The 26,166-nt window shown below is 46.2% G+C and overlaps 1 protein-coding gene across 2 annotated transcripts in view; it reads left to right on the forward strand.

Annotated features, from left to right (window-relative positions):
• Positions 1 to 26,166, forward strand: part of CENPI (centromere protein I) — a 508,210-nt gene that overhangs the window by 400,784 nt on the left and 81,260 nt on the right. For both annotated transcript variants that reach the window (XM_086964635.1, XM_086964636.1), the window contains exon 16: positions 8,388 to 8,520. In XM_086964635.1, coding sequence (XP_086820761.1) covers positions 8,388 to 8,520 — 133 coding nt within the window. The remainder of the gene's footprint in view (positions 1 to 8,387; positions 8,521 to 26,166) is intronic.

Genomic DNA, 26,166 nt, shown 5'->3' on the forward strand with positions numbered 1-26,166 from the left:
TATATATATATATATATATATATATATATATATACACTTAAAAAAACATAGGTTTCAGGCCTTATATAGTTAGGAATTAGCATTTTAAAAAACCATTGAAATTGCTCCTATATAGTTAGTTGTACTAACTATATTTCGCGCACACGCAATCCACTGCTGATGATGTCACATATTACATCATTCATGACATGGTCAGTGACATCATTGATGGATGACATCACTGATGACATCATCCAGTGACTGTGTGTTTCTGTAAAGTTAAAATATGTTTTACATATTGAAGAATGAGTGGATGTAGAAGTGTCTGGATGAAGGATTTAGTAGGTGCGTGACTGACTGTATGAGTGAGTGATTAAGTGTCTTACTAAATGCATGGGTTAGTGACTAAACTGTCTGAATGTGTGCATCAGTATGTCTGTTGTTGTGTAAGCTGCTGCATGTGTTGATCAGTAGCTATATGAGTGGCTATATGGGTTATTGATTGGTTGCCCAAGTATTTGAATGGGAGACTGAGTGTGTGTGTGGGTGGCTGGGAGGTGTGTAACTCTGTGCATAGATGTGTGAGCAGTTGATTCACTAGGTGATGAGTTCAAGAGTGCATGTGGAAACAGCTATATGGGCGGTTGACTGTGTGCATGGGTGTGTGGGTGTGTTGGTGAGTGAATGGATATCTCAGTGCTACATGTGCAAGAAAGTACATGTGTAAAATACAGTGCATGTGAGATTTGGCATATATAAATGACTATACATGAGAGCCAGTGAATGTGTGAGTGGCTATATGGAACATTGTGTACTTGTATCAGTGATTGTATAATAGAGTAAGTATGTGTTAGTATATGTTTGAATAAGTAAGGTGTTGTGTGTATAACTGTATAGTTGAGGAAATGGAAGTGTGATTGATTATTTGCATGACTGACTAGGTGTGTGAGTAACTCCATGGATGAGTGGCAGTGTGCGAGTGTCTGTATAGGTGTATGAGTGCATATGATAGTGTTGTATTGATGAGTGACTGTATGTATGAGTGATTCTATGGGTGAATGAGTGAATGTGTAGACCTAGGAATCAGTGAGTGCGTATGTAGTAACTGGTATTGGTGTGTCAATGGTTTCAAGAATGCTTGTCTGTATTTAACACTGGGTGTATCAAAGGTTATATTAGAGTGTGAGGAGGTGCATCGTATTATCACATTAATGATATTATCAGTGATGTGATCAGTGATGTCAAATGAGATGTCATCAGTGATGTCATCAGTGATGTCACTGACCATGTCATGAATGATGTAATATGTGACATCATCAGCAGTGGATTGCGGGTGCGCGAAATATAGTTAGTACAACTAACTATATAGGAGCAATTTCAATGGTTCTTTAAATGCTAATTCCTAACTATATACGGCCTGAAACCTATGGATATATATATATATATATATATATATATATATCCCCCAAATTAATCTGTTAAATGCATGGATAATAATATGAAATAAAACTGAAGCAGATAATACTGGATGTCCTGCAAGAAATCAGAAAGATATATACACTAAACACATCAGATGATTAACTTGGATGTGCAAACAGTCACTCACACATCACAAAGGCAATACTCAAAATCAAATCACCTCACCGCCAGAGTTAGTTGACACTCTGGACAAGTTGTAGGTACCAGTGTGGGTCCTAAACACAGCTTACACCTTATGATGCTTAAGCAAGAGCAACCATCACAGGGATAGTGGTCTGCTGGGGTGACCGACCACCATGCCTGTGATTGCTTTGAAATAAAGCTGTCGTTTTTAAGGAAAATGGGATGAGTTTAAAAAAGAAAACATTTCATTTTTATTTTTAAAACATTCTCAGAGGGGGAGGAGTCCCATGGGGACCCCCTCACATTTGCGAATGGGTTAACACCAACTTTCATTTGTTAGTAAAGTATGAATGTTTTGGAAGGGACTCCCTAAACGCATCCCTTCACAATACCGAATCGTTATTAGCTCGCAAACCCAAATTGTGATTCAGTAATGTTTTATTGAATCGCAAGTTGGGTTTGATACATTAGAAAAGGCTTTTTATCCCTCGTAAACGGCACGATTCTGTAAACTGTATATTTGTGACTGCAAATAGGCTTCGTACATCTAACCCATAGCCACTTGAACCAAGCTACACACCTGACTGACGACAATGAGTCAGGGCAAACCCGGTCTTGGTTGCTTGTGTTCCAGTCCAGGGAGGACCTGGCCTAGCAGTTTTTGTTGGGCTGTTCCTATTGGAGCAGGGTCAAGACTGATTTGCAAGTGACTGGGTTCAAACTGAGGTGCATGGTGGGTAAAAAAATGCTGGGTTGGAATGCTACCCTGAGTGATTGCCTACTGTCAGACTTATTGCAAGTATGGTCATTCCAGCTATATTTTTTCCCACTGAAACCCAGGTCAGAGGCGGCTTTGGAAATGGCCCTCTCTGCACTGTCACCTCCAATTGTTTTGCCTTCTTCCTCCCCTTTTTTGCTGAATTCATAATGCACTTTACCACAGATAACCAGTGCTAAAGTGGTTCTGCTCTCTCCTTAAAACATGGTAACATTGGCTTATACACAATTGACACATTTAATTTACTTAAGTCTCGAGTTATGTGGCTCTACATGTGCGAAGGACCTGTAAATTAAATTCTACTAGTGAGTATGCAGCACTGATTGTGCCACTCACTTAAGTAGCTCTTTAAACAGGTCTCCGGCCTGTCATTGCTTAGCTTTTGTGTGCAGTATACACTACCATTTCGACCTGGCAAAATAAAACTTTTGCCCGGCCCAATCCTTCCTTTTAAATAAATGTATATCTCTCTTAAGGTAGGCCATGGACTGCCCCGAGGGTAGGGTGCAATGTATTTAAAATGTTGGACAAGTACAAGTTTTTATGTCTTGCTAGTGAAAAAAACTCTTCTGGTTTGTTTTGCAACTGCAATGCCAATCTATCACATAGGATAGCATTGGAATTACCTTATTGCATTTTTTTCGCAACTGCAATGCCAATCTATCACCTAGGATAGCATTGGAATTACATTATTGCATTCTAGAAGTGCAATTTCCAAAGGGGGTGATATAACTGATTCTGTTTGTCTCTGGAATCCTAATTTAAAATCCAGCTTATTGTGAAGTCAGATTTTATATTGCAATTCTGAAAATGCTGCATTTTAAAAGTTGGCAATTTCTTGCCTTAGCAATTTGGTGCCTGCAGCCTGTCTGGTCACATGACTGGGTGGGTTAGAAGTTGGGTTTTGTGTATTTCTCCTAGATGGTCACACAATGGGAGCTTAGGTGTGGCTTAGTGGGCCATCACTGGCACCTAAATAGGATGTGTCCTGACGGCATAAAAACGCTGCATACCCCTGTACTTCATCTGGAGCCAGATCAGGGAAGGCAGGGCATCTGTGCACTTCACAGGCATGCCTCTAGAAGCTTCTTCCCACCTCAAAGGCACAACTGTGTATAAAAGGATCTCAGGCACCACCCCTTCAGTACACTTCTGGACCTGTGGATACGCTGCCAGGCAGAAGGACTGCTATGCTGCTGAAAGACTGTCGTTGCTGGACTGCTACTGTGCTGGATTCCTGCTTTGGAGTACTTACCTGCTGCCATCTTGCCTTGGTGAGAAGGATTGGACCTTCATCTCTTGAACCCAGTGTGACTGCGAAGGCTAGTTGGCTGGCCTCCTGATCTGAAGCCGCAGGGTCATAGCAGGTTTCCACCCACCCTGCGCCTAGACTCGGCCATCTGTGAGTCTACCCTGCGAAGTACTGCCATCCTAGTCCTGGACCATTTGATGTGGGCCTAAGGTGCTTACCAGCGGAACAGACGCATCACCTCTGCTGAGCAGCACATTCCCGAGCAGAATCCACTAATCTCTTCGGCTGAGCAGCACAACTTCTATCAGAACCAACACATCGCCACTGCTGCTTGGATTGGACCGGACGCAGAAGGCCCACATAACAGGCCTTTGAACTGACGCATTGCCGAAGGGGCAGTGCATCTCCGGGATATCTATCAGATATTGCTTGTTAGAGCTTTGTGCTTTTTGGCGCTAGGTCAACCTGGTGTGAAATCTTTGTGCAGTGTTTTCCCTGTTTTACTGTTTGTTTAAATACTTTACACTTTGCCTCTAATGTCAGCCTGACTGCTCTGTGCCAAGCTACCAGGGGCTTGAGAGCACATTAATTTGGAGTGGACTTGTGCCTTACGCTGATTAGGATTGTGGTTGCTGCTTGAACAGAGCTCACATCCCAGTCAACCAGTAACCCAATTTCTAACCGGGGGTATTGTGTGTGATGCATGCACACTTGGTCCCCTTTGAGGAGGTGAAATTCTTATAGAAATATGATATGGGGTATATGCTAAGGAGATGACGCCATACTTGGTGCCTTCTATTTGATGAGTTCAGGCCCTTAACATATTGGCAGATAAGCTTACAGGTTTGAGTGTTTTGGCTGTTGGAATAGATTGTCGTATAGAAAACCGTGAGACCCACATGGACATCCAACTACCTGAAGATGGCATCTAACCCTTTCTAAATGGGATAACAAAAGCCCAAACAGGGCATCTCTACCTAGTGTGATCTGGTGTAGGATACCTATGACCCCATGTGAGGCAAGGTCTTCTTAGGGTAGGAACATTGTGTGTTGCGGAAATATAAGGTGTTATATTGTGGGTTGAGTGCAATGATCATAACATGTAGCAGACTGTGCATCTGGACACTGCTTCCCCCTCCCTCTTCAGCCATTTCCCCCTTCCTGATGCAGCCACAGTATGCTATGGTGTGGGTTCAGTCTCTTGTGTTCGTGTCTGCACCTTGCTTGTTTGTTGCCAGGGTGGTTTCTCGAATCTGATAGTACTCCATCCATCTTCAAGTGGAAAACGTCGGCTCTTGCCTCCTTGCATGATGTATTCACCTTTCACTGAGGCCTAATCTTGGATCTTGCTGTTGGCAGTCTGCCATTTAGGGTGAATCTCTTGTTAGCCTGGTGGTGCATTTGGAACAATGTTTTGTTGTTTGGTTTCAATATGGATCCTTAGGAGCATTTTCGCACGTTAATGAGCGCAGATGTCTGGTGCCATTTCACTGGAGAGCTAGGCAAAAATGTTGTCCACATTGGTGTTGAATGATCACACAAGAAGTCATTATGATGCAAATGTCTTTGTGCTTTCTTAGATTTACTATAGAGAAGTGTTATAACTGCTAATGTTGGGCAGTTTTTGAAAGCAAGGTCTCCCTTCTCTCCAGCAAACTTTGTGAGGGCCTGCTTTCCGTAAAAGTAGTGGACTCTCCTGATAATGCTTTTGTTAGCTTCCGAGCAGGAAGTCCCCCAAACCATCCTGTTTGCACAATCAAGCCTGTTAAGAGGATCTGTAGTAGTTTTTGGCAAAGCCTAAAATGTGACCTCCTTCCATGCCTTTAAGGATTTCTCTGTTTCGAGTGTTTTGCCCGCTTTTATTTTCCTGATCAACTTTCTTCATTTGAAGGTCTATTTTTTGTCATTGTGGTGACTGAACCTTTTGCCATAGGAGTTCTGATCTTCGGTGAACTGGTTTGACTGCATGACCGCAGATGAGGACACACTAAAACGTTAAAGAAAAACTGATTGCACCAATTCTGAAGGCACAATCCTTAGTATCTCAATTAACCTCCCTACTAACCGAATACGAGTAGCCAACACTATCTGTTGTTTCTAAGATGAACTGCTCTGAAGAGAAATTACTGATAGGCTGCGAAGACTGTTTTCCTCGTTGATAGTTGATTGACCATAAAGATATAAAACCTCAAACGTTCAGCCAATGTATTTGATGCGAAGCCAATTGCACTTGGTCCCCACAATCAATTCAATTTTATTTAAAGAGTTTTTACAATTCCGGCTTTTATACATTCCACTCCTACAATTCGAAGGACCTTGGAATGCTCCGTTGTGAACCAAGCTCTGTGCTGGCTATGCATTTCCTAGGAAGAATCTTTTGAGCACAAATTCTTTCTCTGCCCCAACCTTCTTGAGCTATGAAATAAATGCTTGAGACCAATTTTTCCTAATTCTAGTGTCAGAATAATTAAAGAAGCTATTTCGAAGTGCTCCAAATGTCCAAGTGAAAAATGTATTGCCTACACAATCAAATTTCCATAGCAGAGAGCACTTTAGAAGACCCAATTGCCACTGGTCAATCATGATTTCCTTCATCTGTTTTAATCGAAAGTTTTATAACAAAATGAAATTGTGTACATTTATTATTGATGATTTTAACATCTAGTCCTTGTTTTAATTGTGATGGGTTTTAAGTAAACAAATGCAGCAAAGAATGTACCTACTTATAATGTTAGTTTGAGTTTCAATTACCTGTAAAAAGTATTGCTGTTCTTTGATGTTAAAACACCACCAGAAGTTTAAGAATGACTGGTGTTTATGGCGTTGTGCCATTTTGACCTTACCGCCCCCTAGAGTTAACTTTGAAGGCCTGATGTCCTCACCCAAGGAGAGTCTAAATTAAGTGACTTTATTATTCAGCTCAAGTTTACTAATGTTGGTTGCCCTGGACACCTACTCTAAACTACAGAACCCACAGAGGATACTGACCACGGATCACTCTCTGCACGAAGGAAAGACTTCAGGTTGGTTGGGAGAACACTTGGGCACATGCTGTCACTAAGACTGGTCCTCCAGCCCCTTCCTTTATGATGGATAACATTCAAATGATGAGGGGAAGTGAAAATGAAAGGAAGTATAAAGATGCCTAGAACAGACCCAGAAAAGCAGTAGTTAGTGAGAAAGAACATGTCATGACTAAAATCTTGTTTAGACTGACCTGGAAAGTTATAAAAATGCAGCACTTTTTTGTCCGCTTTCCCTCCATGCCCTTTCTACTACGGACTTTTATAATCTGTATCCACTACCTCAGTATCCACTGCAGTGAAGGCTGTCCGCCTACATGGATTCTCCTTAATGGCACATCTCGCCTCTTTCTACTTCACTTTGGTTCCCTTTAATGTTGTCTTGCCAAAATATCTTGGTCTGACCTAGTAGATTTCACTTAACTTACAGGAAATAAAGATCTGATAATCTACTGTATGGAACGGAGAAAATACATAGATGTTCCATGAACCCTCTCTCATTCCTTCCCTGATATTTGAACCATATTGTAACACCAGACCATCCCTCAGGAGATGGACAAGGTGTAAATAAGTTCCCTTTAGCCTTTCCTCTGAATCACCACAAGCACAAGGCAGTGGCGCAACGAAACTTGAGCCCCCCCCCTGCAAACGACATGGAGGGGCCCCCCTTCTCGGCCCACCAACCACTTGTGATGAGAGAGCCCCCTGGAGCTCGGGGGCCCACACCGCAGGTGTCGTGGGGGCGTTTGGTACGTCTCTGGCATAATGCATCCGCATTGGTATAGCTATTAAGCACTTTTATTAGATCCCAAAGCCAGTACAAGAAAATAGGTAAAAGGAAATGGTCAAATATCCCACTCACTGTGGCAATAGAAAATATGAAGACAAGAGGATAAAAAGAAAGTTAACATGTTCTTACTCATTATTTTCCTTTTCTTACAAAGCATCTGCTACTCATTACCAGCTAAGAAATCTGCCATTTTGAAAGGTTGAAACCAGCAATCTCATACCTGATACCAAGGGCAAGCTGCCCTCCACTAACAACCGGCTGTCTTTAGCAGATTGCGTCTGCCATGTGTCCTTAGAACAATGATCTTCCTGGAACAGATGGATACACCCTCTGCTTGAGACATACCTTGGCAACCTATAGAACTCTTCTATACGAGCACTTTGAAAAGGTATTCTAATGAAGCAGACATGCCATCCACATTAATATGAGAATTCATGCAGCCTAAATATGTGCGAAGTAATGCTACGACTAAATAAAACATTGCATTTTTATGAATATGTGAAATGAAAGTACAGTCCCTAATGTTAAAAAATATATAACTATAGATTATATGCAGTAAAGCAAACCAGTCGTGGGCCATAGGTCATACAACATTGGACACAGGTCGAAGGTCACACAAGTAGTAGTGTGCATACACTCAACAATACCTCTGCTTTCAGTTAACTTGTATGAACTTAATTGGGATAAGTATGAGCGAGTAGATTTACCCTGCTGAATGATTCAGGTAGTGTTTTAATTCATTCCATCGGGTCTATTTTAAAAAACAATTTGAAATAAAAAAAAAACTGCATGTTGTCTGGAGGTCTGTTTCAAGTCCTTGGTATACATTTTGTGTGTTCATGTGATTAGACTTGAAATTATATTAAACAATGCTTTGTTATCCCAGTGAAATTTAGGAAACTAAACCAAAACTATCTCAATATGACCCATTTCATGGATGTTCTCTTCTATCTAACTTTGTAGGTATGATACCTTATCTGGATTAGTGACTGCTGTGGCTGAGCTTATCCGCTTTGTGGGGCGAATTTCAACCATTGCTCTTCATATGGAATACAATACTCTTCTTTTGCACTTTATTCTGGATTTTTATGAGACTGTGAGTATCTGCTTGTTCTACACAATCACTATGGAGCCTTCCCGTGTAATTTTATGTCAGACTGTTCTTACATATTTTTTACTCCACTTTCTTTTGCCATTGTGATTCCATTCCATGTATACTAAGTGTAGCCATTTCCTATGGTACTGCAGGTAATAGGGATTGGCCATCAATTCTGAGATTTGATTAAATTCCTTTACACCGACCCTGTTGCCAGAGTCTGCATTGGTCAGTCCCGCTCAGATGCTTGGACAGTGGGTGGCCGTACTGACACGGGTGCCTGCTCTCCCCACTCCAGTGCACCCTGGCGCTAGAGCCATTGGCAATGAGAGCCCAACAGCAATGCCGGCCCTCCAGTATACCATTAGAAAACTTATATCATGCTAGCGGCCGACGGGCATGGTCGCTCGCTAAAGAGGCTCCATAGCTCTCGCCTGACAATCCGTAACATAATCCGTTTCCTGCTCTAGAGACTTCCCCAAAACACTGGGGAACTCTCCCTGCGTCAATCCCACCTGCAGTTGCTGCCGTCGAAGTGTAAAAATGGTCATTGAAAGGGTAAAAACACCTGGACCGGAGCCTCCAAGAAGATCTTATATGGTGGCCGAAGATCAGCAGTAATAAGCCCAGACTGCGATCCGGGGATTGGGACCGTTTCACCGAGGACCCACACAGTCGCCGGGGATAATTGCATCTTCCCCCTGGAGTCCCTCTCGGACTTACCCGGATTGCCTGGGGCTGAGGAGTGACAACGGAAAACGACCGGGAGAAGCTGCGACTGAACCCTGCTGAGGATTGCTCCCACACGGGGTGGCACACCGTATCCGGGCACCTGGATTCTGAGGCATCCTGGTGGGCCCTTGAGATGCACAAGACCCCACCGTCTCGTCCGGAGAGCCCAAGGTGAGGTGGTGCCTGTTGGGGCTGCTGGGGGAGGAGGAACACATGGTACCGTTGATGTCGCCCTAATGTTGCGGAGGGTGGAGGTATAGCCCACTCGAGTCCCCGGCAGAGCGGCCTGCGTTCTGGGACTACTGGGTTGGCCGCTCCATCGTCACCAACTCCGGGGAAGGCTGCAGTACTCACCTTTAGCGAGACGGACTCAAGGCCTGCTTTCACCGGGCGCCCCGAACCACACCACACCACACATATAGCTGGGGCAGGTGCCAGAGACCCAGCACATAGGGAGCCTTTACAATACACCCCTCCAACCGGCGTGCTCGTGGGCCCAGGGCACGTCAACTGTCGGCATCACCTCTGGGGGGGGCACAGACCTCCGATTCATTAAGGGTTGCTTCTTGGGAGGCCAAATCTGGGTGTCCTGTGGCCTTCCATCTACCCCTCATTGAGCCGCTACTCCGATTACTACAAGACAGAACTGGGGCCCGCCTGGCCCTTGGGGACTCTGGTGCTAGTGCAAGAGATCTCCTGGTTGGGCTGTGGAGGGAGGGCTGGACATCGACAACCCGGCCCGCCAGACTATAGACCTGACCACTAGGAGCCACCTGGAAAACCGACAGGCCGGCGGTGGACAGCCCTATCCTCCATGCTGGCAGCGGCCATTACAGGTGTGCTCCCCTCAACGGCGGTGCCATTAGCCTCAGATATACTGCTAATGGCTAACCGAGGCTCAAAGACTCAAGTTCAGAAACAACTGTCGAAGTTTGCCTGGACTAAGCAAGGGGCAGACAACGACATGGCGTCTGACAATGAGCATAGGGCTTCACAACCTCTCCCCCCCAGCTAAATCCCCTACTCTGGAGGACGTGATGGAGGCCATAGCGGGAGTACAGTCGTCCTTGGAAACGCGTGTTTACTCAGTGAACATCGAAGTTACCCTCATAAGAGCGGAATTAAAGAAAATGGACTCTAGAGTTGAAGAAATTGAGACAACTATGATGGCTCTAGTGTCTGACACCTCTACCCATCGGGACCAAGTCGCTCAACTATAAAGCCAACAAAAACAAATGGAAGAGCTCCTGGTTGACTACGAGGAAGGGCTAGAAGGAATAACGTACGTATTCTCGTAGTGCCGGAGCAAATGGAGGGGCCAGCAGTGGACCTCTTTGGGGAAGACCTAATCCTCAAACTTCAACCTAAACGGCTATCAAGCTATTTCTCCATTGAGCGGGCTCACCGGGTCCCCGGGGGACGCCCCAAACCTGGAGCTTCTCCACCACCCATTATTGCTCGAGTGTTTAATTTTTCGGGACAGGGATATTATCTTACAGACCGCTAGAGCTAGACCTCTGGTGAAATTTTATAACGCAAATGTCACATTCTTCCCTCATTTTACGGTTAAAGTTCAAGCACAACAACAGAGCTTTACAGCAGTTAAAAAAGCCCTCCATGACAAAAACATGAAGTACTCAATGCTGTTCCTGGCCAAACTGTAGGTAGTCAGATGGCAAAACTTTTGTTTTTCCTTTCCCTTGAGGAGGCCTGGGACTGGGTGGAGGGGTGGCGCCGAACTGGGAAACAATCGGATAAAGGACACCGAGGCGGCCCAGGGAATGGCCAGAGGCCTCCCCCCGCCCCCCCTCTGACGACCGGAGGGGGCTTCCAGAGGGGGACCAGGATGATGTGAGTTGACTCTGATCATGTGACTGCATTGCGTTCGCCCAGTTTTGGTGGTTGGCGCTCTACACTTATTGGATGGACCACCAACATTGCCCAAGTAACGATTCTCTGAGCTCATACAGACTATTTAATCGAAGCGGACGGCCAGAATTGAACGCACGCCTCAAGGTCTTGAAGCCAGCGTGTAATGTATTGACGGATTGGACTGTATTGAACAACGTTTAATTAAACTATACAATATTATGTTGAAGCGTGGGGGAGGGAGGTGGCTAGCCGAACACATCACATTTAGTAGGGAGGGTGACAGGGACTCTGCCTTGTTGTGGAGTGGATAGTTCGGATCCACTGGCAAGGCGGCGGGGATGGGGGTTCAGGAGTGGGGCAGTTGGGAGTTGGGTTGTTATGTTTTCTTTGCACAGAACACACAAGTAGGCAGATCATCACTGGTCCACACGGCCATACAACAATGCATGATGACAGATGGGTGGGTTGATATAGTGCTGCTCCCGCCATCACTCCGGCCACGCCCCATTTCACACCATTCAATTCGCTGACTCTGCCACAATCCCTGCCGCAGGGCTACGCGGTTGTTTCCTCCAATCACTAGCCATGGCGAATTCTAAAGATGTTAAATTGTCAATCCTAAACTGGAATGTTAATGGATTGGGCAGCAAAATTAAGTGGGGGATTGTCTTTCAATATCTCAAACGTCATTCGCCAGACCTGGTCTTGCTGCAAAAAACTCACCTGGTGGGCAATAACTGCAAAGCTCTCCACAGGTGGGGATGCAAACTGATGGCCCATGCCGGGTTCACTTCTGGTTCTAGTGGCGCAGGTATCCTTGTCTGCAAAATCCTAGCACTGATGCCTACCTGTGTCTGGGCTGACTTCCAGGGACGATTCGCTGTTCTGGAGGCGACCTGGGAGGGCAGGCAACTGAACTTTGTTTCAGCCTATCTCCCCCGGCACGAAGTAAAACAGCGCTACAAGGCCTAGGTCATGTAATTATTGACCTTCCCCCGGGCACTCTTATTCTGGGTGGAGACTTCAATATGACTGGACGATAAGCTAGACAGGTGCCCCCCAAAACCATCCTCCAGGTGTAATACCTCCTTGGGAGATTTCGCCCAGGCCTTGGGACTCTCAGATGTATGGAGATAGCTAAATCCCAGTAAATCCTATTTCACTCACTATTCCAATGCTCACAATAGCATGTCCCGCATGGGCTATCTCTTTACGTTCTCCACAGACATTATTAATTTCCGACCTCCCCAGGTACTCCTGCGGGACATCTCCTATCATTCTCCTCTAGGGGTTGAACTCCCTTTCTACCAGCGCTCAGCCTGAGGCCCCATAATTATTAACCTATGGCTCCTCACGATTCTCGATATCAAGGAAGACCTAGAACAAACGGAATACTACTTTACAGAGAATATCGGTTCTGTAGACTCGGCAAACAATATTTGGGAGGCCTATAAGGCCATAATTAAGGGTCGCGCCCTAGCTTTGAAAATCGGGTATCTCCGAAAACACGGTGAACAGCTGACTCAGATGGAAACCCATCTTCTCCTGCTTGAAACGGCACATAACTCCTCTCCCACTGAAGCCACAGCCCGTAACCTCCGAAACAAGCAGTCTGAATATAAAGCCCTCGCACGAGAAAAAGCAAAAGCCGGTTCTTCAGATACCCCATAGTCTACGAACTTGGTGAACGGGCCCGTAAGATGCTAGCATGGCTGGAAAGGCGAGACCAGGAGGCGAGATGGGTTCCTGAAATCCTACAAGACGATCGAAGGCGGGTGATAGATCCTCAAGATGTAGCGGAGGCATTTGCTGATCACCTGGAGACTGTGTATACCTCTAGGACTACCTACTCAGAAGACTTGTCAGCTCTTTGAGGAAATTAATCTACCTACGTTATCCGATACTGACAGATGCCCTAGCTGCAGATATAACTGCAGACAAAGTCTGCAAAGCTGTCTTTGCTACCAACTTCGGAAAAGCAATAGATCCCAACGGGATCCCCATTGAATTCCTTAAAGGGATGGTACTTAAAGTAGCCCCCCATCTAGAAAACGTGTATGAAGAAATTAGAGAGAAGGTTCCCTTAGACCAACGATTGGCCTCCATAGTCGTTATTCGCAAACCGGGAACACCAGCGGCGTATCGTGGTTCGTACAGACCTATCTCTTTGATCAGTTCAGAGGCCAAAGTGTTGACAAATCTTCTGGCATCCCGGCTCATAACGGTACTCCCATCTCTGGTTCAAGACGACCAATCAGGATATATACCAGGGTGGAACACCGCCCTCCATATTCGCCGAGTCCATAAAGTCCTGGGTAGGCAGCCCTATCTGCAAGAAGATGCGGTAATCCTGTCCTTAGATGCCACAATGGCGTTCGACTCTATAAAGTGGCCCTATCTTTTTGAGGTCTTAGCTAGGTTTAGCTTTGGCCCACGCTTTTGACAATGGGTGGCTTCACTCTATACGGACTTGTTGGGCCAAGTTAGGGTGAATAATCACACTTCCCGTACATTTTCCCTGCAAAGAGGTACAAGGCAAGGTTGTCCCCTGTCCCCCTTATTATTTGCGTTGACCCTCGAACCACTAGCCCATTGGATACGACGAGATGTGTATCAGAGGACTGAAATGGAGCGAAGACGTAGAAGACAAAATATCACTCTACGCAGACAATATCCTTATTTCTGTAGTAGGGGATCTCTGTGTATAGTCATAATCTAGTGAATAGTCCCGCTCATGTGCGTAGACCCCGGAGCAATCAAAAATAATCTCTTAAGATGTCTTCTTTGCAGTCCTGCATTGACACTTCAGAGAAAATCAAGACAAATAATACAACCGAACACTTCCAAGGTTACAAAGGCCACCACTTCATCTAAACAGTGAAAAGGATAGCCAACAATGTCAGATTTTACACATTTTACCAAGTTTTCTTCAAAGAGCACTCCCCTTCACCAAAATCCTTAAAATGATAGAGATGAAGAGTTGGACAGACAAGCCCCGATAGGCCGGTATTATGTGTCTGGAAAAGGGATACCGCGCCTTTAAGGAACTCTCCAGAGACCCTCTGTATCCCAGGAAGCATAGCCAAAGTCCTTTTACTTTCAGTTCTTTTTCCGGCTCCTGCTAGCAGGACCCTGGAGCATTGAGCTCTCCCTTTTTGGGTATTTCTTAAATTTTTGGCACTTTTCAAGTGTTTTGAGTGTTTCACTCGACGTCTGGGATCTTCCTCTTCCTTTTGCTGGGTTTTAGCCAGTTTTGCCCACTCTTTCTGTCGGATATGCCAGCTTTATTTGACAAGTGCCCTGAGTGTGCCAGGAAGAAGGCTAAATCTGACCCAGGCGCAGGTGAAACTAGACACCGGCATTCAGCACTGACCCCGCTGTTTGCACAGATACGTGAAGTGCAGATTGCTGTTCACGTTCAATCACAAACAGAAGCAACGCCTACAAGCTGATAAAGTACCTTCACTGCGAAGTTGCGCGGGTCTCTCTCACTTCATCTTGCTTTGACAAGGAAACCGAAAATGCACCTCATTTTCCAGGGGGAAAAAAGAAAAATACACCTTCCACTGCCATCCTGTAAAAACGTTATCAACACAAACACTGTTGTTCACACCATAAAAACAAGACGATGCGACATCAGTTTCTGTTGCTGGCGGACGTTTTAGGTCTATATGATGCATTCACCTAAAACTCAAAACGAAACTGAAACCTACGAGCCGCCCGGCCGGAAGTCAGGCTGGCCGGGGGTGGGACGACAAGACAAACCGGAAGCCCAAGCGGGAGTCTACCCCGCACTGGGATGTGTGGGCCGGAGGAGAATGGCGGCCGGCGCTAGCGGGGCTCCCGTGAGGTTAGCGAGCCCCGCACTGAAGGAAGAGACCGCCGCCTGCAAAGAGCCCCACCTGGAGAAGAGTACCGGTGAGTGGGGGCCTTCTTCCTTTGCTGAGCTGCGAGGGCTCCGGGGGGGATTCTGAATATATCGAGTCCACTGTAGTGCCGCCAGTAGTTTCAGGCCCACGGGGAGGGGATGGTGGGGGGGTTCTGTGTGTGTGTGTGTGTGTGTGTGTGTGTGTGCATATGCATATGCGTGTGTGTGTGTGCGTGGCGGGTGGGAGGTTCTTTGTGTGTGGGTGTGTGCGTGCCTGCTTACAAGGAGCCATGGGAGAAAGGAGATTGTGAACGCGCGCGACCTGATCAGATTCCGCAAGGTTGCGCGTGCACATCACTTGTCTCCTGTCTCCCTTGGCTCATAAGCAGAAATGATTACAATAGTCTTGCAGCGACGATCGGTTCGCGATCGGTTCGCAGCGAGACCTAAAAAAGAGGGGATAAAGGACAGCCTTGTTTAGTACCTCGAAATATTGAAATATGAGGACTGTTTACCATTAACGTAAATAGAAGTGGAAGGCTGAGAGTATAGAAGATGAATGTATCTAAGAATGTGGTGGCTAAAACCATGCCATTACAAAGCGCCAAACATAAAATCTCAATTAATGCTTTTTTAGCTTCTAAAGTTATAGCCGCACAGGGTATTTCACATTTAAAGGCCATATGGATGATGATCGGGAGTTATCTGAAATAAAATGACCTTTCCCAAATCCTTATAGATGAATGTCTATTTAAGCTAGAACAACCTGCTTGATACGTATTGCAAGACCCTTTGCAAATATCTTTGTCTGTCTTAATAAAAGAGATGGACTGTAATTCCCATTCTTTAAGTCACAGCTTTCCAAACTTTCCATGTTGGTGACGCATCTTTTTGTGAACATTTTTTCCAGGGACACGGTAATGTGAGTCGCATTCCCCTCATATGGACCTCAGACGTCATCACATCGCGCAACACACTAACGTATGTTTAGTGTGCATTAGAGCAGGGGCAAGTTCTTTGCAGCAGGCATAGTTAGCCATCTGCGCTACGAGTCAAAATGTCCACTTCCAGATAAGGCTCCGGTCTTTCTCCAGAAAGAACATTAATCACCGTAGTTTTGGTGACATTTTTAACGATGCTTGAAACTTGCTAGGTCAAGAAACGTGGCATCAGGTGCTTTGAAAACAATAAACATGGCGCCCCACCCAAAGTCAGCACCCGGTGCAATGGCACCGATCTCACCACCCTAGAGCCGGCCCCGGGTATGCACAGGAAGAGAAGGACCAAGTTTTACATGCAAACGTGAGCAAGGAACATTGGTCAAAATGTTGCAGGAAGTAACGTCTTCCTTATACAGAGGAGCAAAAACAGTCGTCTGTAGCTGCTGATGCAATGGCAACATTTTTCTTCCAGCGCCTACCAAACCCCGGTCCAGAGCCCATAGTCCTTGCTTCTTTCAAATTGCATCATTCACAAGCCATAAAGCGTACGCGTAGTAATTGTGGGTACTCGCGTGTGGCTGCAGCAGTGCATATGTGCATTTTGTTTTATGTGTTTGTTATAGCCTTCCATTAAAATATCTTTCTGCTGGGTTTTTCTTTCATACTGGACACCAATAATTCTCTGGATTAACTCTCAGCCTGGTTGTGCTAATCACCCTCTCCACTTACTAACTATGCCTTGCATACATGTCAACATCCGACAAATTTAGAAGAAGGCCAGAGGAAATTAATTTCCAAATTACATTCAGTAGTTTACCTCCTTATTCCGGAGTGTTGCCGGGTATGCACGTACGGCTATATGTAATATGCATTTCTGTCGAAAATATTTTGTCCGTTAAACACAATAAATTGCACATGTATTTTATGAAGGCACACCTGAATGTGTCCTGTGCACATCCTTCGTGCTAAAAAAAATTGTTTTATTTGGTATTAAACGTGCTGAGGCCGGAAAAAGTATTTTGGTTTAGACTTAGATGTTCATTTGTTTGCACTTAGTGTTTGGGTCTCTGAGTGTACCTAGGTGTATCCCAGTTTCGGAGTTCGGCTTGCTCAGTGATACACCAGTCGCAGCCTGGCTCTCCGTCTGATGCAATTCGGACTCTGCTTGCCAGTTCCTCAGATCTCTCTGAAACACCCTTAGCAGTTGCATCGTGCCAGCAGTGATCGACAGGATTACCCACCCAGGTGACCAATTTACGTGAATGGTGAATTAGCCATTTAAAATCACCAGTGCATGTCAGCACGGCCCATGCTTGCCTTAGAAACCATTTCTTCCTACTATATTTTTTCGAATGCCTGTAGTTTGGAGCCATTTTTTAATGCCAAAATACACTTACATTCAGAGTGAGTGCCTGGGATGGTGGGGTAATGGCTCCGATGCCACTGTTTTACAACAAGGATGCACGCTCAGGGCAGAGCCGTGGGAGGCACCGTAGCAGTCCCGGAGGGGAGGAGGGGTCAATATTTCCACTGGCCTCTCGCTTTAACCAGTCCCGAATGACTCCGCCGCTGAGACCGCCACTGGGACTCCGACAATGACCCCACTGAGCCTCTGTATAGTCACTGTGGGATCGAGCTCCGGACGATGAGGCTCCGCTCCGCTGCTGCTCCGCCTCGCACGTTTGCACGTCGCAATTAATGAGTAGGGCTCCAGTCGCATTTCCCTCATATGGGCCCGCAGACGTCATCGCATCGCATCCCGCGACACACCAACGTATGGGGCGCGACAGTTTGGAAAGCTGTGCTTTAAGTCTTTACCTTTCTGGGGAAGCAGGCCAAGCATTGCTTGTGAAAAGGGTCCTTGTGTGCAATCTTGAGTAACAAAATGGGAAATTAAGAGAGCTAGTTTTGGAAGTAGGAGAGGTACAAAATGAGAATAAAAATTAACATAACCATCAGGAGCTTTATCTTTAGGTAGTTAAAGCTGAGCTCCGTCTCAGCTATCTCAGAGAGGTCTAGTGTGTGAACATTAAACTTGGGGATAGATTGGAAAAAGGTATCTAATTGGTCAGTTGTAGGAGAAAACTCAACTGAATATAGGTTAGTGTAGCACTGTATAAAACATTCTAAAAATGTTGTATCAGTGGTGTGATTAGATCCATTTTTGTCTGTGATAACAAGAATTTTAGATATTTGTGTTTTTTTATTTTCAAATAATTAGCCAACATTTTCCCTGCTTTGTTACGACCACCAAACATTTTTGCATTGATTTTATGTAAGGTACCACATGCATCACTACAAGATTGTTTGATATACTGTAACTCAGCTTGAATTAATTTGGGCAGAGTATCTGTTTTTTTAGAGGAGAAAAAATCATGCTCCAATGTATTGATTTGTTTAAGCAGTTGCAAAGAATCCTTAGTTTATTTTTCTTTGCTGCAACATAGTCTATAATAAAACTCCTGGCAGTCGCTTTATATGCATCCCAAATAAATTTAATCTGGTAATCAACAGTAAGATTAATATAAATTTATTTTTTGAATAAAATCTGAAAATGCATCTGTAAACTGTTTGTCTTGTAGAATACATTGTTAAATCTCCATCTGTTAGACTGGGATTGTCATTAGGAGTATTGATACCTATTCTGGATTGAGAGGCATGCGCCGGAGAGAAGTAAGTGAATTCTATCAAGTCTGGGTGAACAGCTTGCGAGGCATGAATTAAAACTCTGGAGCAACTAGTCCTCTAGAAAGACTTTTGCATTTTATCCAGTACTAGCTTACCCGTCGCGCGTTGCTGCGATCTCAGAAGAAAGGAAATTCAAGGAAACTTGTTATGATAACATTCAATTTACATTGTGTCATTGTTATTGAAACTTATTCATTTTAGTCTGGAAAACATTTCTAAGTGTGGCTTGAGCAGTGCATCCTCGATTGGCTTCCAATCTTGATTCTGGTAGCTCTCCTGTTTCATTCGAGTGGGCTTGAGCAGTGCGTAATTGATAGTTTTCCAATCTTGATTCTCGTTGCTTGTTAGTTTGAGAAGAACGGGCTTGAGCAGTGCGTACTCGATCGGCTTCCAATCTTGATTCTTGTTGTTCGGTTGAGGATTACGGACTTAAGCAGTTTGTATTCGAACAGCTTCTAATCTTGCTTCGCGTTGCTAGTCTATTTCTGAAGCTCGTAATGCCTTTTTCTTTCGTGCTTCTGATGTAGATTGACCAATCGATTTCCATTTGGGGGTTATAACTGTCGACGATGCTCGCAAATTCGCTGTCTATTTCAGCATTCGAAAGATTAATCAGAAGGTTTTCCGACACGTGAGCTTGCCACATACAGTTGTCCATGTGAGAAGCACGGATTCTCCAAATCTAGTCCTCACACTTGCAGCGATTGTCCTTGTGCTTTGTTGATGGTCATTGCAAAAGCGAGTTGCACCGGAAACTGTAAATGTTCAGTATTGGAAAGATTATGAGGGCCCGAAACCTTCGCGGGAGTGTACTCAACAACTTCCCAAAGTTTCATGCCAATCGGATGAATGGTGTAGTAATGCATAAAGGACAAACAGACAGACATACTTTCGTTTTTATATATATATAGATTGTATCTTTCATAGATTGACCTGCTTGAATCGTCCCCGCCGTCCAGGTGAAAGTCTAACAGTAAAATTAAATGTATATTCACAGCAATAATGAACTTGTTATAATAGGCTATAATGGATTACATAGTCACTGTGGTAGCCCATCCTTGTCCTTTTGTAAAAAGAACCAAAGTTTAAACACAGCCAATCAGGCTCCAGCAACCTCTAGAACACTCCATAGAGTCCCTCAGATTTTCTACTACAGGTCGTGTGACAAGGAGTCTTCCTGAGCTCTGCATCTGTTGGATTTGTGAGTACGGAATGTCTGATACTTCTAGAAAAGCATTATTCAAGCCGTGTGGGTCATGTTGGAAGAAGAGGCTACATTTTGAAGATCCCCACAAGGATTGTATTTATTGCCTTTACCCAGCTCATAAGGTCAGGGACTGTAGGATTTGCAGGACCTTTTCCTCTAAAACCCTTAAGGACAGGGAAGGTAGACTGCCTATTTGGCTGGAGAAGCTAAAAGCAAAAACATCTGTCAGATGATGAAGGCAGTGGTAGTTCTCATGTGTCAGTCCAGCTGACTAAGAATAGGGACAGGTCTGAAGAATCTCTTGAGAGACTTAAAAAAATCTTCAAAAAATCCCATCATGAGACTTTGCACTCTACCTCTAAAAAGAAATGCTGCTATTCTCTTCTGAAGAGAAATCTTGGGGTAAAACCTACCTCAAAAACACCCCAAAAAAGCTGCCCAAGACTCAGTCCAAGTCTGTCAGGACATCCACGTTGTGGAAAAAAACATATTAGACGACAAAAACACCTCCAACTTTGTCGGCGCTTACTTCGTCAACTGAACCATTGACGAAGACTGTGCCATAGTGGACGAGAATTTCTTTGCTGTCGGCTATTCCACCTTGACGGTGCCACCGATGAAGACAGTCTCTCCTCAGTCGATGTCTCTCCAGTCGGCGACACTCATCGCCAATGGTGCCTCCCTTGTCGAAGTCTCCACCGTTGACGACTACCACTGCATCGACAACGACATCGTCGACGATGGTCCGTCAATGGCCTCGATGACTACATCAACGTTGATGGAGGTCATGTCAACATCGACGTTGTCTGTGTCACTGTTGACTATCATCTAGTTGACGCCACTTCAGAGAAGGCCTTCTTTGCTAATAATGCTAATATTGCCATCCAGATTCTCCTCTACGATCGCGTCCGTTTTTAGCAAAACCTTTCAGATGTATCTCCTTTGCCTCCTAGCCATTTTTTGGATGAATCTGAGGACAGTGGGCTGTTTAGTCCATCTCACAGCCCCTTTCGAACTTGACTTTAAAATCAAAGATGAGGATGAGTATTATGGCACTCATTATCAACCTATGGAAAAGCCTCAAGTAAGTCAAGAGCCTATGGTTCAAATGCCTGTGGCATTAGTGCAGGACTTTACAGCTATGCTGCAGACCTAAAATACCAGTTTTCATACTGCAGCAGGTTCTGTTCAAAGACAACCCTCCCCTCCGCCTGCTCTAGATTCAGCAAGACCTTCAGTTCTTACGATAGAAACTCAAGATCTTTTCCCTGCGCTGCAAGATCGGAAAGTTGCTCCAGACCTGAATGTTTGCCGAATGATAAAAAAACGAGGCCTTACAAAATTTAAAAAGGACATTGACACAGCTAAAACCTTGGGTCTGCTTCAGTACAGGAAAGCACCCTTTTGTGGCACCCGTGGCAGAGGGTCTTACTCCTTTTGTGGGAACTACCAAAAATATCAGCCCCAGACTTATTATAGATATAGCATTAGCCACAACAATCATATAGAGCCCCCCTGCTGCCGCTTACTGCAGACAGCAAAACAGGAGAAAACAGTCCAAGAAGGTCAGAGACAATAATACAAAGCAGTGACTCCTCCCCAGCACCTGCAACAATTTGGCCACACCTCAGCCCCAGGACTTCAAATATTTCTCTACTTTACGACCAATGGAAGAAAATTACTTCAGATAAATGGGTACTGGGCATAGTCAAATTTAGTCATACTTGGAATTTATAAAGATCCTCCGCCCCACCCACCTCTAAAGAAATCTCCACCTCATCTCACTCTTCTCAAAGAATAAGGCAGAATTATGCTCCAGAAAGGAGCTATAGAAAGAGTACCTCACTCCCAAGTGGCAAAAGGTTTTCAGTCACGTTTCTTTCTGATAAAGAAAACTTTGGGAGAGTGGAGGCCAATTCTAGACCTAAGGAGATTAAACAAATATCCGTGTGGCAGTGAGTGGCCTATAGAGCTGATTTAAGCCTATGGAAAAGGAATTTGGGTTCGGTGGGAGTTTCTCTGTAATATAGTAGTCTGTTTCATCTTACTCCCAGACCTACAAATTATACATAGGGGGTACCTTAATTTGTTTGATGCCACGATTTCATGCCATTGTAGTTCTGAGAGACTGTAAAACCACTCAAAATGGCGGCTTGATTCCTGATAGGGCGGGAACGGCAGGCAAAACCTATGTAAAAATAAAGCCCTTTAAGAGTTCAAAAGCATACCTTGCCGCTCTGTCATTTCCATCCCCTGTTTCGGCCTCTGAGACACACAGGCAAGCCAAAACCGTCTGACCGTGACAGAAAAAAAATCCTTGGCTCCCGCGGAAGAAAACTAACGGGCAGCCATCTGGTTTGCTGACCGGCTCACGCTCCTAAGTCCCATGTTTTGAATGCCATTTAGCTTGAAGAGTTCTTGTCATCAGTGTAGTAGTCTATCAAAACACAGCCAAATTGAGATGCTAAGTTATAAATAGTTGAACTAAATTGTGCTCTCATTATCTATGGACTGTCGCAATGGGCTGTTTCTTTGTCAAAAAAACCTATTTCAAAGCATAGGATGCTGATTATTTCTCCCGGATTTTAGTGTGGGTAAACTCTTAGCCAGTGGAGTCTAATAAGTCTCTCACAATTTTAATCCTATCAGTAAATCTTATTTTTTTTTAGCTGATGCCTAGAAATTTTGGATTGAACCATACCAAGGTACTCCTTAAAGCAGAGCTGTTTAATAACCCCTCATGGTTTGTTTTTGAAATCATTGTGTAAGCTTGTAAGACTTAAGTCGTTTAATCAATTATTGGGAGCTATTCAAAATTGCAAGCATTGAAGATGCATCTTGTCAACTCATGGAAGCCGGTAAATATTGTCTGGGGTGTATACATAGGGGGTAAACAACCTTTAGATTACGGTCATTAGACCAGGATGCCTTTACAACGTGGTTGTTACAACGCGATGCCATTACTTTGCAAGTCATTACATCGACTTTCAGTAGATGGCGCTCTAACATAAGGAATAGTATAGTTTACTATCCCAACACGTTCCCTATTGTTGCGTAGGCTGGAGTTGGAATAGTAAATTATACATTCCTATTGTTACAGCGCCATCTACTGCAAGTCGATGTAATGACTTGCGTAATAATGGCTTTGTGTTGTAACAACACGGTCGTTGTAACGACCGCGTTGTTTCCTACTGTGTAGTAAAAGCACACGTTGTAACGTGCTATATTCATGCCTAGGCCCATTACATGATGGAGTGTTTGGGCCTCAGCAAGCCTTCATTAGCATGGTCTCTTGTTGGTTATTCTTCTGGTGTAATATTCTATATCATTTCGAGCTGCTCTTTGACTGCTTGTGGATCGACAGGTTGGTACTATATGCAGGTACAAGAATGCAAAAAAGGAAACCTACCATGTTCAAATTCTATAGGTTTACTGTTGGACAGGCCACATGAAGGGCTCGCTCCCTCCCCGCACGACAGGGCCCGGGCACCGGCTCTCCAGGTGCTACCCACAGAAGCAACTCGCAAACCGTGCTCCTGGACATCTCTGTATTACCGGCCCGGGCCACTGTCAGCACCATTGCCCGGCCCGGCCGCCATCTTGGACACTGCACCACGAGGCCGCGGGGCCTCAGCTCGACCCCAACCCTGGGCCTGGCCAGGCCCCGACAGCCCGGCACCACCATCCACCCAGGAGGTGAACGGACCACTTGGCAGGTCAATGGGAGGAAGAAGTGTCGATGGCTCTCCCCCGCCAGGTGCCGATCGCCCCCAGCCTCCCCGGGCGCTGGCTCCACCCCCCTGCTGGGTGTCTGGACTCCCTCCTCCCGGACCTCCCGACCTCCAAGTGCGAGGGTCCGGACATCAAAGGGCGCCAGACCTATAACTGGGGCAGCTCCAGAGCAGGAAGGCAGTTGTATCCTGGAGTCGAGAGACACCGAGAAGAACTCATCCTTGACGGACTGCTGGCGCTGCCGCAGCCCTGCCTTGTGAACTGTCGTCCTGCCGCTGGCGCTGCCGCGGCCCTCTGCAATCTACCATCTTCGTTGGGACCTGCTGGCGCTGCCGCTACCCGTTGTAACTACCATCTTCGTTGGGACCTGCTGGCGCTGCCGCGACCCGTTGTAACTACCATCTTCGTCGGGACCTGCTGGCGCTGCCGCGGACCGTTGCCACCTTCGACCACTCCGGGATCTGCTGGCGCTGCCGCAACCCGTCCTTCAAGAACGCCGAGCTCGAGGATTGTGAGCTACCCATCCTCTCATCGTAACTACCAGATTGGTAATAAGACTGTCCCGCTACCCCTTTTCCATCCAAGAGACTAGAATCGAGGGGACCCCTGAGTCCAGACCTCCTTGTACCATTCTACCGTACTTCAAGATTGCTTATAAAGAACGTTAAATCTTATCCTTGTGTGGTGCCTATTCTGTGGGGGGGAAGTTACTTGTCTGTACGATCGCTGGAGACGGCTCTCCCCAGAGACCTCTCCCCTTGTCCTCGGCCGACCCTCCAGGTCCCGTCTAACATTGGTGGCCAGAGGCGCGATCCGAACCAACGCGTAATCGTACAGAAAGCAACTCACCCCACGACTAAACCACAATGCCGGCCCAAGAGAGCGGGTCTACAGTGAAATTCCAAATGGACAAGCTGGAGGAGTACTACCATCGAGAATTAAAACAATTTTGTATAGAACTGGGCATTGCTACCACCGGTCTGAGCACAAAAGATGACTTTAAACACGCCCTAGAATCATGGGCAGAGGTAAACACCGCTGGTCCCCGGGACCAACACAGCGAAACCCCGGAAACTAACCCCGCTCCTTCCGAGGAAAGGAGAACGGGTCTCTCCCGGGAAGAGATCCAAGAGCGAGAGAAAACCAGACTGCATGAATTAGAGTTGGCACGGCTCAAAATGGATGGAGAACTAAAACTAGCGGAACAAAAATTGAACCTAGAACACTTACGGCTCCGAGAAGAGCGGGAGGAAAAACAAAGACAAAGAGAGCTTGAAGAAAAGAGACTGGCATATGAACACGAGCGCAAACTAGCCGAAATAGAACTACGTAAGCAAGGCAAGGACCTGGGGGTGCCCGAGCGACCACGCACCCCAGGAACTTCAGAATCAAAGGTCCACATTCCCAAAGATGTCGTCCGAGAGTTCTACCGAAACGACGACATACAGCAGTGGTTCAAGGCCTATGAGATCGCCATGTCCTCTCACCGGATCGATCGAAGTGACTGGGGAGCCGGTCTATGGGGGAGGTTCGTCAACGAAGGCCGTGATGCCCTGTTACAGCTCCCGGATCACCAAATGACGTCCTATGATCACATGAAGGCCGCCCTCCTCACTCGATATGGGCTAACACCCGAAATGTACCGCCAGAGGTTCCGCGACTGCACCCGAATCCCGGGTACAACTTGGGTGGAATACGTGAACTATTTTAGCCGAGCCCTCGAGGGGTGGATCAAGGGGAGCAACGTAACGACCTACGAGTAGCTTTTTAACCTTGTTGTGTGGGAGCACCTCTCCAATAACTGCTTTGTCGAGCTCAGGCAGCACCTCCTCGACAGTAAAATGACTTATTCCACGGCAGCTCGCCGCCGAGGCTGACCGATGGGAGAGCACCCGAGTGGGCCGGGGTGGCCCGAATGAGCAGAACAGGAACAACCAAGGCCATCACCGCCCCCGAGGAGGAGGAGGCCAGGGCCGTGGGAAAGACACCGTCCCGGCCGCTCCCGCCACCAGCACCCCGCCCCCGGCCAACAGGGGCAACCCCCCGATGCGCCCGGGGTTCAGAGCCAATGTCACGTGTCACCGATGCCAGCGAGTCGGTCACTACGCCAATGACCCGAACTGTCCACAGAACCAGACTCCGAGGCCCCGCCAGGTAGCGGCCGCCGCCCTCGGAGAAGAGCAAGTCTCAGAGGACCAAGAAGAGTACGAACACGAGCAACAAGAGTGGGAGCCGGCCGCCATGGTCCTGGCGTGCCTGGGGGGGAGAGACATGGTCCCGCGGGCTCCCCTACCCGCCAACACCAGAAAGTATAGCCAGTGGGTGAGCATCAATGGGCGCAAGGCCGAAGCCCTACGTGACACAGGGGCCAGTGTGACGGCCGTCCGCTGTCACCTGGTGACCCCCGAGCAAATAATACCGAATATTCTCTGCCCCGTCCGGTCAGCCGACAATTCAGAGAGCATGTGTCGGATGGCCTGCGTCCCCTTTGAGTGGGGAGGAGTATCCGGCATGCTGAAGGTGACGGTCCGCGATGATGCCCCGTGGACTGTCTCCTGGGGAACGATCTCGAGAGTTCCCCATGGGCTGCCGTAGAAAGAAGAGAA

The sequence above is a fragment of the Lissotriton vulgaris genome, chromosome 4_1, assembly GCF_964263255.1.
Source record: "Lissotriton vulgaris chromosome 4_1, aLisVul1.2, whole genome shotgun sequence".
Classification (NCBI taxonomy): Eukaryota; Metazoa; Chordata; class Amphibia; order Caudata; family Salamandridae; genus Lissotriton; species Lissotriton vulgaris.